Source organism: Onychomys torridus, chromosome 6 (genome assembly GCF_903995425.1).
Source record: "Onychomys torridus chromosome 6, mOncTor1.1, whole genome shotgun sequence".
NCBI lineage: Eukaryota > Metazoa > Chordata > Mammalia > Rodentia > Cricetidae > Onychomys > Onychomys torridus.
In genome coordinates, this window is record NC_050448.1 from 94,639,821 (window position 1) to 94,654,419 (window position 14,599).

A 14,599-nucleotide genomic window follows, 5' to 3' on the forward strand; every position below is an offset into this window, starting at 1 on the left:
TCACATTACATGCTGAATTTAAACTCATGTTCTCATGCTTGTATAGCAAATATTCTTACCTGCTGTCTTAGTTGGAGTTTCTATTTCTGTGAAGAGACACCATGACCACAGCAACTCTTATAAAGGAAAAGATTTAATGGGTGGTTTACAGTTTTAGAGGTTTAGTCTATTATCATCATGGTGGGACATTGGCAGCATGCAGGCAGCCATGGTGTTGGATCTGAGAGTCCTACATCTTGATAGGGAGGCAACAATAAGTGAACTGAGCTCCTATTAGCTTGGTTCAGTTGCCTCTGTAGATTTCCCCATCGTGATCTTGGTCCCATTGCTCATATACTCCTTCTTCCCTATCTGCGACTGGACTCCCAGAGCTGGGTCTGGCAGGAGATAGTTGTGTAGCTTGGTCTGTTTGAGGGGCCCCTGGCAGTGGGATCAGGATCTATCCCTGGTGAATGAGATGGCTTTCTAGAACCCATTGCCTATGGTTGGATGCCTTGTTCACCCTTTATACAGCGGGGAGGCACTTCATCCCGCCTTAGCTGAATGTACCAGGCTTTGCTGATTCCCCATGGGAGGACTTACCCTTTTAGAAGAGGGAGTGGGCTGGGGTGGGGTAATACTGGGGGGATTAAAAGGAGGGATGAGAGGGGGGTCTGTGGTTGGTATTTAAAATGAATAAAAGAAATTTCTAAACAAATAAAAAAGAAGTGAACTGAGACAATCTTGAGCATAGATGAGACCTCAAGGCCCACATCCATAGTGACACACTTCTTCCACCAAGAACACACATACTCCAACAAGGCCACACTTCCTAAGAGTGCCATTCCCTTTAGGAGCCATTAACTTTCAAACCACCACACCCTCTGAGTCATGTCTCCAGTCCCTAAAAAATATTTAAAATATGTCCCAGGAGAAATTCCAAGAATTAAGCCAGGGTGTGGTGGTGCACGCCTTTAATCCCAGCACTCAGGAGGCAGAGCCAGGCTGATCTCTGTGAGTTCAAGGCCAGGCTGGTCTACAGAGTGAGATCCAGGATAGGCACCAAAACTACACAGAGAAACCTTGTCTCAAAAAAAAAAAAAAAAAAAAAAAAGGCCAAGAATTTTAAGATTCTCCAAGTATTCTAAACTCTTCTCTACATTTTGAAAGCATTCTTTTATGTATTAAAGATGAATGTTTTAAATTAGAAGAATTCATAGTTATTGAAGTCTGATTAGATAACCAATAGCTTATGCCTCTTGGAATAAGCTGTTTTTAAATATGATGAAATTGTCTTTCAGTTTCAAATTTTTTATTTCTGCTCATTCATTCTAGGCATCTAACTCCATTTTTCTCTACATGCCTCTTTCCAGCATCAACTATCCAGAATTATTAAGAGTTGTTTCTACAGAAGTAGAAGTTGCATAGGAAAGATAAAATATGGCCCTTAACAGATTGAGTTCAAATTTCTATTACCTCATTTAATAGCCAGACTTGTCATTTACCATCATGTGTTTCATGTCTCCTGTCCATAGAATAGGTTTATCAATAACACAGAGTTGGAGAGTCAGGAGCTGTGGGATGGGTTAGGAAGTCAAGGTACTAATCACCAAGCCCCACAACTGGAATTCAACCTCCAGAAGCCGTATAGTGGAAGGAGAGAATGAACTCTTGCATGTTGTCCTCTGATTTCTAAATGTGTGCACTGCCCACTCATATACAAACATACATACACATGCATGTAAAATAAATTTTAAATAAAAATTAAGATTTGGGGAAATATATATACTGTCTGTAGAGCAACAAGTTCCAACTTTTAAGCTCTTGATTGATGTTTTATTGTTGTTATCTGCACTTTAACTCAAGAGACAGAGTGTCCTTGTGGAGGAAGGTATGGTGAAATCAGAGTGTTCAAGCTCAAGAGATGTGATCTTTGTGGTCAATGGGGTAAGCATCTTGATATCTGCATAACATTTTGCTTTTTCTCTTATTTTCTTTGAATACCTTATAGGCTTCTGGAGCAGATGCCCTGGAGTTAAATTTATCATGTCCACATGGCATGGGAGAGAGAGGAATGGGCCTGGCTTGTGGGCAGGTAAGCAGTCCTGGAGTTGCTGCTGTGTCTGTCAATATGACACAATGGTCCCCTGATGGATCCTTGCTGTACCTTAGGTGAGGAGATGTGTGGATCTGATAACTGGCTGGATACTTGCAGGTCTGCATTGTTTGAATATTTAGTGTTTAAAAAGTGGAAAAATGAGGGAAACTGGAATTACGGCAACGGTTGGGCTTTCTTGAGGAAATCATATTATGTGCTTGACAGAAAGGAATATCGTGTAACAAATAGTTTTTAAAAGCGCTGGAGCAGAGTTAGCTGATATCCAAGGCAATGTTCTTTATTCATTTCTGAGGCCGATCCAGTTTCCCTGGGGCAATACGCTGTACACAATGCATTGTTCTTAGTGATTTTGTAGTAAATGGGGCACAGCGCAAATTGCGTTTTACAGTTTTTAGCATATGATCATTATTCCCTAACTGTGTTTGGGGAGTTGCAAAAAAAGATTTTGATGCTATTTTTATTGAGGATACAATAAATGGAGTCTTTATGTTAAAGTAAATTAAAAAAAATCCTAATGAATAAATGCAAAATAATACGTTAATATATAGGAAATACGACATCTTTATGGAACAAGATGTATTATGGGGTATTAAGGAAAGATGAAAAAGCTTAATGCTTAAAAGGTAAGCGCTTTGAATCTCATTTTGCCTTTAAGCCCAGAGGAAACAGTGTGAATTAAATAATACAAAACTTGGGCATTGCTGAACTTTTACATTTACTTCACTGTCCACGTGTGACTCAGGACTCCATGCTTAGGCAGTACTCAATTGTCCCACACTCCTGTTTTCTCAAGTCACTGAACTGACATGAGTTAAACTCAGAGCCCTTTATTTGGGGAGGGGGAAGTTTTTACATGTTGAAATGAATAAGCGTTTCTATTTTCATGTTCAAAAGCAGAGAAGGGTTCTTTAAGTACTTTGTAAATATTTAATCTGCCTTGGGAATGGATTTGCAACTCAGGAAGAAATCATTCTTATGAACAGCAGGAGGGGAAGGGCTGGCCAGGCATCTTTCACATGTATCTAGGATCTGCTCACCACAGGTTACCTAGAAGGCCATTAAACACGGTAAACACATCCAGTATTTAGTGCTACCAAGGAGGGGAAAACAGCATTATTTCTGAGTCATATGATGAGTTAACAGTGTGTCAGTGTGTGTGACATGATTAAAGGGAAGAAGACTGTGCTGCAGAGATGGCTCAATCCGTAAACCACTTGCCACTCAAAGATGAGGTTCTGTGTGGACCCCAGCACCCACATAAAACAGCTGGTACTACTGTGGGTACCTGTAATAGCCGGCGCTGGGGAGGCAGAGATGGGGAGATTCCTCAAGTATTCCACCCAGTCAGCCTAGCAGGTTAGTTAGGGAGCTCCAGTTTCAGTGAGAGACACAGTCTGGAAAAACACAGTGGAGTCATTGACCTCTGACTACCACACCCATACACTCACTCAAAAACCCCCACAAGGATGCAGATGCAAAAGGATTCCAGGAGGGCACCAGTACAGTCTTGATTTGGTCCTGAGAGGGCACACTCTTCTCTCATCCTTTGACTTTACCCCCTTTGCCTATTTCACAGTCTAGACCTCAAAATCCACATTTTTTTTTCTAAAGGCAAATTATCGTATGACACTAATTTTGGAAAATAGGAGCATACTCATTTCTTAAGGAAGAGCACATTCTGGTATTTATGTTTTGCTACAAATATAACAATTATTTGAAAATGTTGCAAAGTCCCAGCTGAGTTTTCTCTTTCAAAACCGCTTTTGTTCTTTGCACACATCTGGACTTACCCAGCTGTGAGGTGGTGTGGGTGGATCCTCTCCAGAGGATAAACTTTTACACAGGCTGAACCATACAGGAATGCTAAAATGCCAATAATATTGCAAGCAGAGACATCAGTAAGATTTGAGAGGACTTGGGTTTCTTGGCTGAAAGAAAGGGGATGCTTCTGTTTCACTTCTCAGTGCTGCTAAAACCAAAGCCCGTTCTTACCAATTTCCTTTTGAATTTAATTATGGTATAAATAAAATCATCAGAAAATAAAGCCAACTTAATGAACTTTGCTTAGGCTTGGAAGGTATGGCTTTCTGAAGGAGACAGAAGAATATCAGCATATTTTTGTGAAAGGGTTTTTGACTGGCCTTCTAGAGGGGCCCAGTCTGACTTTATTTGAATTTGTCTCCAGCATTTCCCCGCTTCTTTCTCTCTGGTTCCCACCATTTCTTCCGCTTTCCCTCAGTTCCACATTCTCCAACCCTCACAAGTTGGTATGTTGGGAAATGCGTGCTTGGTGTGTGGTCGGGCAGGAATCAAGAACTGTTCCAGATGGAGTCACCTTATACTGCTAAGAGCCTAGTGCAGGGCTGTCTACACTGTCAGAACATGCTAAATGCTTACTGTATGAAGCGGGGGTCAGTGCTGTTTCTAGCATGGGATTTTATCTATCAAACAAATCTACTATATAGCACATTTTCTTTAGCAAATACTTGTTATTATTCAATTATATTGAATTTCTCACAAAACCTGATGAGTAAAGATTTTTTCCTAAGAGTGTACCCTTATATAATTATCATAAGTTAAATATACAATAAATCTAAGCACATACATATAAAAATCTGAACTCTCATATACATGACAAAAATGTAATGTTTCTTAGCAGAGAAACCTATAATCTCTATATATAGGTATCATACTTGAGAAATGTGCTGATATAAAAAAATCTCAAGCTCACCTTGATAATTCAAATTGTGTGTTTCCTGTTGAGTGAAACTTCACATGAGACTTTCTATTCTTTACCTGTACTATGGAGTTCAAATCACTCTCCCTCTATATTATTTCCATTAGCCATCAACATTACCTCCATCAAGCTAATCATGCCTCTGAAACATAGGTCTCTACATCTAAACTGTGAGATTTGAATAACATGATCTCTGAAATTCCCTACTGTTCTAATGTTCTGTGAGTGTGGACATTTTAAGTAGGAGACTGATAAGTGATTCTGAAAATTCCCTAAAGAAGTAAAAAGTTATCATTGGCTGTTTTTAAATAAAACTTTTCATATTTCCTTATTCTACATAAATTCATTATTTTACTTTTAGTCTCTTTTACTTGTGGTATAGAGATTTCAAAATCTCTGTAAACATACAAAATTGGGGGATAGTACCAAAAAGTACATGCATTATATTTATTTCCATAGGTATGCAACTGTGATGAATTTTAATATATAAATTGAGCATGACAGGACCAACAACCAATAATAAAGAAGAATGACTATACCAATGTAGTATTATAAAGAGTATTTAAAGCATCTAGTTGAAACTACGCACAGGAGAAACCAATGGGTAGTTAGGAAATATTGGTCTGAAGTGAATTTTAATTGTTTTAATACCATCGAGTACTACTCACTTTTTTCGTATATTTTATGTAAGTGATAAATGAAAGCTGGTGATGGAGCACTCAGGGGTGGAATGGTTGCTTAGCATGTTTTATGCCATGGTTTCAATCCCCAGCATAACAAAAATATAATAAATATACATTAAAAGAGTTAGCTGTATGTTGTGATGCAAGGTTGTGATCCAGATTTCTCAGGAGTCTAATGTCAGAGTATTGTGACTCCAAGATCACCCTGAGAACACAGCTGCATCCCCTGCCCAAAAATGAAACATAGGAAAGGCAAATGGGTGTCATCAAAGTTAAGATTGCTCACTAAGGCCACAATTGGCTAGCCATCTATTACCTAAAATGGAAAAATAAAACCCCTGGTCATTTATGCCTAGTGTTCTAATCTTGCTATTCAAGCAAAGCTGAGAAGATGGTCATATTCTGGTTATGTGCACATTGAAGAGCAAAGTTGTGTTACACAAAAATCTCTATTCTATCTGTCAAGCTTCAAAGTAGGTTGAGTATCACCAATGTCCAGGTCTCAAATCAGGCCAACAGGTACCAAAGCCCATGCTCTAATTAACAAGCTGACCAGAAGGTAGGAAAGGCACCCCGGATGGTCTCCAGTGAGGAAACATCCAGTGTCAGCAATAAACTTAGTAGCTGAGAATTAACTGGAAGACCAGATCAACTCTTAGGCCTTTGGTAATTCAGAATTGCCCTTTATCACCATTCCTCAATCAACTTAAATACAAGGAAGCCTGAACCTACCATTCACGTTCTGTGTCTTTGGCATGGGGGAGGCCCCTGTGTCTTAGCTCTCAGATTTAAATTTGTCTGTAAGTTATTATGTAAATCTATTTCCTATAAAATATTATGCTTTATGTATCTAATTGAACTATATCCATTTTTATATAAAACTGTTCAAGTTGCATCTTTGGAAGGTTTTCTCCTTGCCCTAAGCCTCATGTGTTTAAAAATAAAAACAACCAAAACAATAACGTTCTTTAAAATTCTTTTAAAATTATGTTGGAACCTTCACTTTTATTTTGCTGAATCTTCTTGGCAAAGTTTATAATGGTGCTGAGAAATCCCCTGAAAAATCGTTGATGTTCTTTTAGTAATTTGAAATTATTGTTAACAGCTATATTTGAAAAATAATCTTTCCTACCTCTTACTTCTTTTGGAAAAATACAGAGGTGAGTGCCTTACAAAAAACAGGCAATGTTAGAAACTAGACCTCAGCTAGGCTTCCCCAGTATTGCTTCTAGTGGATATAAATACCAGCAGTCTCAGTTTCATGTGTAGATTTCATCCATATAACTTCCCTCAAGTGTGTGTGTGTGTATGTGTGTGTGTGTGTGTGTGTGTGCGTGTGTGTGTGTGTGTGCACGCGTGTGCGTGTGTTGTGTGTACATGTATGTGGAAACCATAGGTACACTTCCAGTATTGTTCTTCTGGCTTCCCAGTAAACCTTGAGGATCCACCTGTCTCCACAGCTTTGGGTTACTGGGATTGTAAGGGGTGCCATCATGCCCAGGTATAAAGGAAAAAGCAAGCAAACAAACCATAAGTTTTAGAAGCAGAACTCAGGTCCTTGTGTTACTACGCTAAGCCTTTTGTCGATAGAGCCATCATCCCAGCCCTTATATACATTTTCTAACTCAGCCTCTTACTATTAGAAATCAGATTTTTCCACGACCTTTGCTAAAGACATCATAGGCGCTGCTTGGGCTCCTTCCTTCACAGACCTACCATCAAGAACTGATAGAAAAGTAGTTCACAAGGTCCAGAATTGTGGGAAAATGAAATAAACTGTCTTGCCTTCCTGGCTTTTACTCCATGTTATAGGAAGCAAGAGAGGGCTTGGGCCATAGAACTTCTCAATGATGAATACACAAACATGTAGAAATTACATTTTTTTCAGGAAAAAAAAAAAACCCGACTTTACTATTGTCCATATAAGTTGATTCCTTTCCCCCTTCAGTTGTGATGTGATGTGCTATGATAAAGCTTGGTCGTGTGGAGCTGAAGGGACCCTGAAGGGTTGTTCCTTATCAGCCCTTTATGTACAGGATGGAACTGGGCACAGTGAGATGTTTGATCTATCAAAGGCCAAAGCTTTGGTTCACTTGCTGCTGGCTTCCTCTCAGGTACCTTGTCCAGTATTGTACACTGTTATTTCAGAGCATCCAATTCCATATGTGAACAGAAAACACAAGTAAGATGCCCAAACTATTCCCAACTGTCTCCTTTTGTCTACTGTTATTCTTTCTGCCTTGAAGTCATATCCTTTTGACTGAAATTATCCACCTGGAAGTCAGCTTTTATGTTTGTGCCAAATGATATCGAAATTCATGAACTGATATAACTTATTAATCAACCAAATGTTCCCTGAAATTGGAAGACAATTATGGGTTGATGGCTGTGGAGGTGGGACCCAGAGTTCTGTTTTCACTTGAATCTGTGATGACCTAGAGTTTGGATCCCCACCAATGAGCTTATATATTTTTCTCTAATTGTCCAAGAGGTTACAGCATAGGTTGGCCCTGGCCCTTGATGGTTTTCCATTGTTCATGGCTTTCAGCACCTTCATTAGAGGTTCATGGCTAAATCTGCACAAGTATTTTGGCAAAGATTCAGATGTAAAGTTCCATAATGGCAATGTAATTGGAAGAAAGACTGGCAAGCTTCCCACGCAGGTCAAGGGGCTGAGCAATGGTGATGGTGTCTGTTGCCCACTGCACCATCATGCCACCCCACAGTGGCATACATTCCTTTATTCACATATCATCTTATTAATTAAGGCTAGAAAGATGGCTTGGCAGTTAAGAGTGCTGGATTCACAACTATAAGGACCAGAACCTGAAACCCAGAATTCATGCAACAAGCTAGACACCCCATACATGCCTTTTACCCAAGCTCTAAATGAGAAAAGGAAACTAGAATATTTCTGGAGTTTATGGCTTCCAGCTAAATTGAGAAAATGCAAGTCCAAGGCTCAGGGAGAGATTCTGCCTTAGAGGAAAGATAACACACAATTGAGGAAGACACCCGAGGCCTTGCTCTGGCCTCCATGAGGTACAAGTGCCTGTTTACACAACACACACACACACACACACACACACACACACACACACACACACAGAGAGAGAGAGAGAGAGAGACAGAGACAGAGACAGAGAGAGACAGAGACAGAGAGAGACAGAGAGAGACAGAGACAGAGACAGAGAGAGACAGAGACATGAATCTTAAAATAATTTCCAAACCTTTCTGTTTGTGATTCAGTTCGTTCTCAATGTTGATTTTGTCTCAGGAAGACTTACATTATGAAGTTTTCATGGTAATTTAGATGAGTAAGGATAAAAATGCTTAAAAGTTGTGAATCCTAAATTGTTCAGCATCTTAAATGATTATTACTCCAGATAAAATCACCCAGAGGGGTACTTTGACATTTCCCCCATGATCTGTTCTATGTCCAAATTTAATTTGCACAAAACTTTATGTTTATGAAATAATGAAAAACCAAGGAAAACTGATGCTTGGTTTCTGTTTCAGCCTGCCAATGTTTTTCCATAAGACATTAACCACAGAATATTCCTTTCACCCCTGCCAGAGAGCAGATGTCTGTCACTAGGAAGGGAGTCCAAAACTGAGTGTGAAGACAGCATAGCCCCAGATGTGTTAGCCTGTCCCCTGGGAAATAAAGCCTTCCTCTAGCAGCTGGGTTAACAGACCCTCTGTCTCACACAGCACATTGTCCTGGGAGCTATGACCAAAGCACTGCCTGAATAAGGTCCTCATTAAGCATCTGTGGAGGGGACAATATAAAGATACATCCTTTGAAGCCAAAAACTGACAAGACTCAATATTCCCTAAATTTCTCAGAGAGTTGAAACTTGGGAACTTCAGAAGTTGAGAAATCCAAAGGGTTAGAGAGATGAATGTGAAAGCTGCTGGGAAATGAAGCCTGTTTACTTGCTGAGTTCCATTTGTTTATTTGACACTTCCAGGCACCAAATGAAACTTTTTCTCCTTCAGCTTCGCGATTCCTCCTCATTGTCCTGATTGTAACTGCTACAAGGGTTGCATGTAAAGCAAGGCAGCACATGCTGATAAGCCCAGTACTAGGGAGGCAGAGCGAGGAGGACCGTGCCTTTAAGCTTATCTTAGGCTACACAATGAATTCCTGCCTCAAAAATAAAAAGTAAAAAGACAAGCATTGACAGGGAGGGAGGGAGAGAGAGAGAGAGAGAGAGAGAGAGAGAGAGAGAGAGAGAGAGAGAGAGAGAGAGATTACAAACTTCTCCCTGTGATGTCTAATCATGAGCCAAGTGGCATGGACATTGAGACTAGAAAAGAGTAGGGTTTTTAGTCCTGTGAGTTGATCTGTTAAATGTAGTATGTTTTAGGCTGGTGTTCCATGAAGTTAACTCCTGGGGAATCCCATGTTACAACTTCTGTGAACTAATACAGCTTCACAAGAAACATAAAGAAGGTCTGTGTGCTACCATTCTCTGGACGAGCACCTGGAGTCTGATTCTGATGGCCACACACACAACGGTTTTACTCTGTTCTCTTTTGTTTTCCTTGTGGTATGAAAATTTCAAAGGGCTTTCAGATGAATGATCCACTTGTTTATGGGAGTCAAAATGAAATATTTGCTTTGTGCTATATTATGTTGCTCAACTTCTTATTTGATTTTAATTCTCTGCCATTTGCACAGATGGGTGTGCCCTGTAAGTAGATAACTCCAGGAGATCTTGAAGAGGCATTTATGTAGCTGGCAATATTTTGCCTAAAGCTAGTATTCTATGAGATTTTTAATTGCTGTTATTAATGTTTGTTAATGATATACAAATGAATGCTTCTTTTAAAAATTATAAACTTTTAGTCAAATGAAATACCATTTAAATCTAATGTATCAGTTCAAAGTCTGTAAGTATTGTTGATTTTATGGCTGTCATATGGCACTAAGAAGCATAATATTTAGTAATGGGTGCATTTACTGATGAATCATAATAGAGAGAACTAAATGTGTATTTTCAATTTTGATTTTATTATATATATTGTGTGTGTGTGTGTTATATCCCAGAAAGGAATAACAAAAGCATTTTTAAAGGTTTTCAATGTTATTATCAAATGATAGTTGTTAGTATCACAGTAAGTTAGAGAAGTCAAGCCAAGCTCTTTCTCTACTTTCCTACCATAGCATCTGATAAGTATAAAAGTTAACTAAAAATGCTATTGCCCTAAGGTGGTTGAGATAGGAGTGAGATGGGGAAAGGGTTGATCTTAGCTTGTGATTCCATGAAGACATGTGTGACCACAGTGTCACACCAGACTAACCTATAACAATGAGACAGATGGAGACAATGCAGAAAACAAGCTTATTAATATGTGAACATTAACAACAAAAGGGGTGAGTATAATAGCAAAATGGACTGTTTGGTCATGAATTCCAGTTATCTTAGGGTAGTAGAGGAGCCAGAAGATAGGACAGCCTTAGCTACATAGAATGCTCAAGGCTACATGAGACCCTCTCTGGAAACAAACAATAAAGTAAAGAAAATAAAAATTTAAACATATTAAACCTATTACCTGGTACTTATTTTATAAAAGTAATAAATACAGGGCAGAATAAAATACAGTTTTTTCCCAGGAGTTATTAAACAAAGATGTACTTTTTTTAAAGGCATGAGTATGTTGAAAACCAGATCCTTGTGGTACACATCCTCAAGATAAACTGATGCTGACTTCTGTGTCGATTCTGCCAGTTCCTGTTATGTGCTGGGCATTGTGGTAGGCATGTCTGCACCTGCCATCATGGTTCTTCCTCAGTTAACATGGGATAGAAGAGGATGTTCTGCCTTAAAAACAAACAGGCTATAGCAGCTTGCTTCCCTTGACATCTGAAGAGGCTGCAATTTTAATATGTGGTGGTTGTTTAGCAAAAAGTATTTGGTCAGACTAATGAAGGAGTAAATGGATGAGTGAGTGAGTGAAAAACTGATGGAATCAAGCCATATATAAGGTTGTTCATGCTTTTATCAGAATCAGAAGATGCTGAATGAGGCTAGTGTGGCTGATACCTTACCAGTTTTGTTTCATTCTCAAAATAGGAACTCAGCATTTCTTTTTTTCCTTTTCTTTCTTTCATTTTTTCTTTCTTTCATTTTTTCTTTCTTTCATTTTTTTCTTTCTCTCATTTCTTTCTTTCTTTCTTTCTTTCTTTCTTTCTTCCTTCCTTCCTTCCTTCCTTCCTTCCTTTCTTTCTTTCTCTCTCTCTCTCTTTCTTTCTTTCTTTCTTTCTTTCTTTCTTTTTTTCTTTCATGTGTAGCCCAGGCTGGCCTTGAACTTGTGATCCCTCTGCCTCTTTCAGCAATCCTATGGGTATGCACTTTAGTACCTTGTTGGTTTTGTTTTTCTTCCTTTTCTTAGATCTACATCAACCAGTTCTTCATTGTTTCTGGAACCTTCCATCCCGACAGGAATATATATATATATATAATTTGAGGATTTTATAGAATGAGAGGCATAAAAATGTAAAACTGTAATTTCTGCTTCAAACCACATTAACCTACATAAACAAGGTCTTTTCCCTGGCCAAACAGAAGAGAAAGAAAGTGCACTGCCCAGCCTGGCCTCCAGGGAGAGTAACACCTGGCATTTTCAGCTGTTCCCACTCCCAAGCTCCTGGCCAAGCAGCAGAGCTATTCCATTTTACACATGGTCCCTCACACCAGAAGAGCAGGTACACTGTGTAGCTGACACTCACACAGTGCTACTGCTACCTAGGCCTTGACCCCATGGCTACTGCGTTTACTCTTCCCAGCAACTCTGTGCTTCAACTATCATCTCCTTTAACACATAAGAAACCCCAGAGGCAAAGAGGAAGTGTAACATGGCAGATAACATGGAACCTACATCCTGAACTATCTGGGCTCATAGGCCTGGGCTTCTGACCCTCCTCAGGAATGAATGTCAAGGAAGTTTTTGCTGGCCTTATCAACTATATGGATTCTATACACTGATTCATGTGTGTGGAGGTGCACATGTACCAGTGTATGTATGCCTGTGAAGACCAGAGATCAACCGTAGCTAGTATCCCATGGGAGCCGTCCTTCTCGTTCTTTGAAACAAAGCGTCTTACTTGGACCTCAGACTCAATGGCAAGCTTAGACTGGCTGGCCAGAGAGCCTTAGAGAGCATCCTGAATCTGCTACCCCAGTGCTGGGATTACAATCATGCAACCACACTCAGATTTTTATATGGTTGGTGGGGATCAAATCATGAGGTTCAGGTCCTCAGAACCTCATGCTTACAGAAGAAGCACTTCACAGACTGAGCCACCTCCCTAATCCTGCCGTAGATATGTTCTAGCAAGGCTTCATTGTTGAGAATAGTGCTGCCGTGCTTAAGGACATTATGGAAGGTCCTTTATTGGACTTGGTATGTAGCTGCTATTTAGCATGCTTTTTAAACATGGCTGTTGCCGTCAATCTAATCTCTATTAATGCAGACTAAAATGAGATAACTTAACTTCTCTATATTGCTATTGATTACAAAGGACAATTTCCTAATGTCATTAATAAAAACAACCAGCACTTCAAAACTAAGCATAAGAAACAAGCTTGCCACTGTGTCCCGACCGCCATGTAATTCTCAAGAAGTGAATGCGGCCTCAGTGCAAACATTTTCATTCTCTGTAGGTGAAGGCGTCTTTTTGTTTGCTTTATGTTTGAAAGGCTACAAAGAATTATATGACCAGAGATGATATTAAATTAAAAAAAAAAACTAGTAAGAACATGGAAGTTCTGAAGGAAAACAAAACAAAACTCTGGTTTTAAGTATTTTCTCCACCCAAACTCAAAGAGAACTTCTCTGAGCCAGTGAGATGGGTCTGCAGATAAAATTAAATCTCAGATTCCCTAGAGAAAGGAAAGAATTGACTCCTGAAAGTTGCTTTCTGGCTGCCATGTGCCACCTGCTCTGTGAAACACATTTAAGCACATTAACAAGTCTTAGTTATTACACATGTGAACACAAGTTCATACATGTGCACACACATACACACACACACACACATACTAACAATAAATAAAAATTAAGCTTACAAAGAGATAATATCATACATTTAAACATCTTTAGGCATGAAAGAAAAAATAAAGCGTACGTTTTTCTAGCCATGAGTGTAAATGAGCAAGGTCTGATTTTATTTTTCCAATCCATTCATTATCTTACTGTTCGTATCTAAAGCTAACCCTCCCATCCAGGAGGGTCCAGGAGGATTGGGGCCCTAGAAAACTGCATCAGGCAGTCCGAAGCTGCTTCTTTAGAATCTGCAAACCCGGGCCTCAAAACCCATGGAGGTTCCCTGAGAGTGAAGCCCCCTTTTGTCCACAGTGGGAAGCATTACATCTGTAGCGTCCTGTCCAGATCCTTCTGCCCTGCCTGCCAGTCCCCAGCCTGCCTGTCTACAAAGGGTGGATCATTAAGCCGTCCAGGCAGTGGGGAGTATTTTCAGAGAGTTGTTGCCCTTTCCAGCAGCCTGGCAGCGAGTGACCATAATAAATTATGCACAGCTCTGTGAGACTGTGACACCAGGCGCTGAAGGAGCAGCAGGGCTGGCTGAAAATCCATTATTTGAAATTTTTGTTTCTTTTTCTTACCAGATTCCATGCTGCTCTTCTGCTGTCGTCTCCCTCTTTCTCTCCCCCCAATCTATTGTTTTGAGGAGTTTGTGTGTGACAGCTCTTTTCTAATACAGCTTTTGTCCCTTTTTGTTACCTTGTTTCTGCCTTCCCTGGGCTCCCCCTCCCTCCTTGATCTTGTGTGTTCCAGCCTCCTTTTCCTTCTCTGTCAGGCGTTTGCCTTTACTTTCCTTTCTCTCTCCCAGCCTTATTGTCTCACATAATACAGACAAACAAGATCTCTTTGTGTCGGCATTCTTCCACGCGGGTGTTACCGACTTGTCGTTTTCCCTTCAGGATCGGCGCGCTCACTGTATGAGCCATTCATTCCCGTTCCAAGACTTCCAAACACATGTCCGGAGGAGTGCCAGGGCTGGTGACAACAGGGGACAATCAAAGCAACCAGGAGAGTTGCTCATTGAAAACA

General features: G+C 39.9%; 1 protein-coding gene across 1 annotated transcript in view; it reads left to right on the forward strand.

Annotated features, from left to right (window-relative positions):
- Dpyd (dihydropyrimidine dehydrogenase) overlaps positions 1-14,599 on the forward strand; it is an 851,011-nt gene that overhangs the window by 579,045 nt on the left and 257,367 nt on the right. Inside the window, exon 16 of the mRNA XM_036191420.1 lies at positions 1,991-2,074. Within this exon, the coding sequence (XP_036047313.1) occupies positions 1,991-2,074 (84 nt within the window). The remainder of the gene's footprint in view (positions 1-1,990; positions 2,075-14,599) is intronic.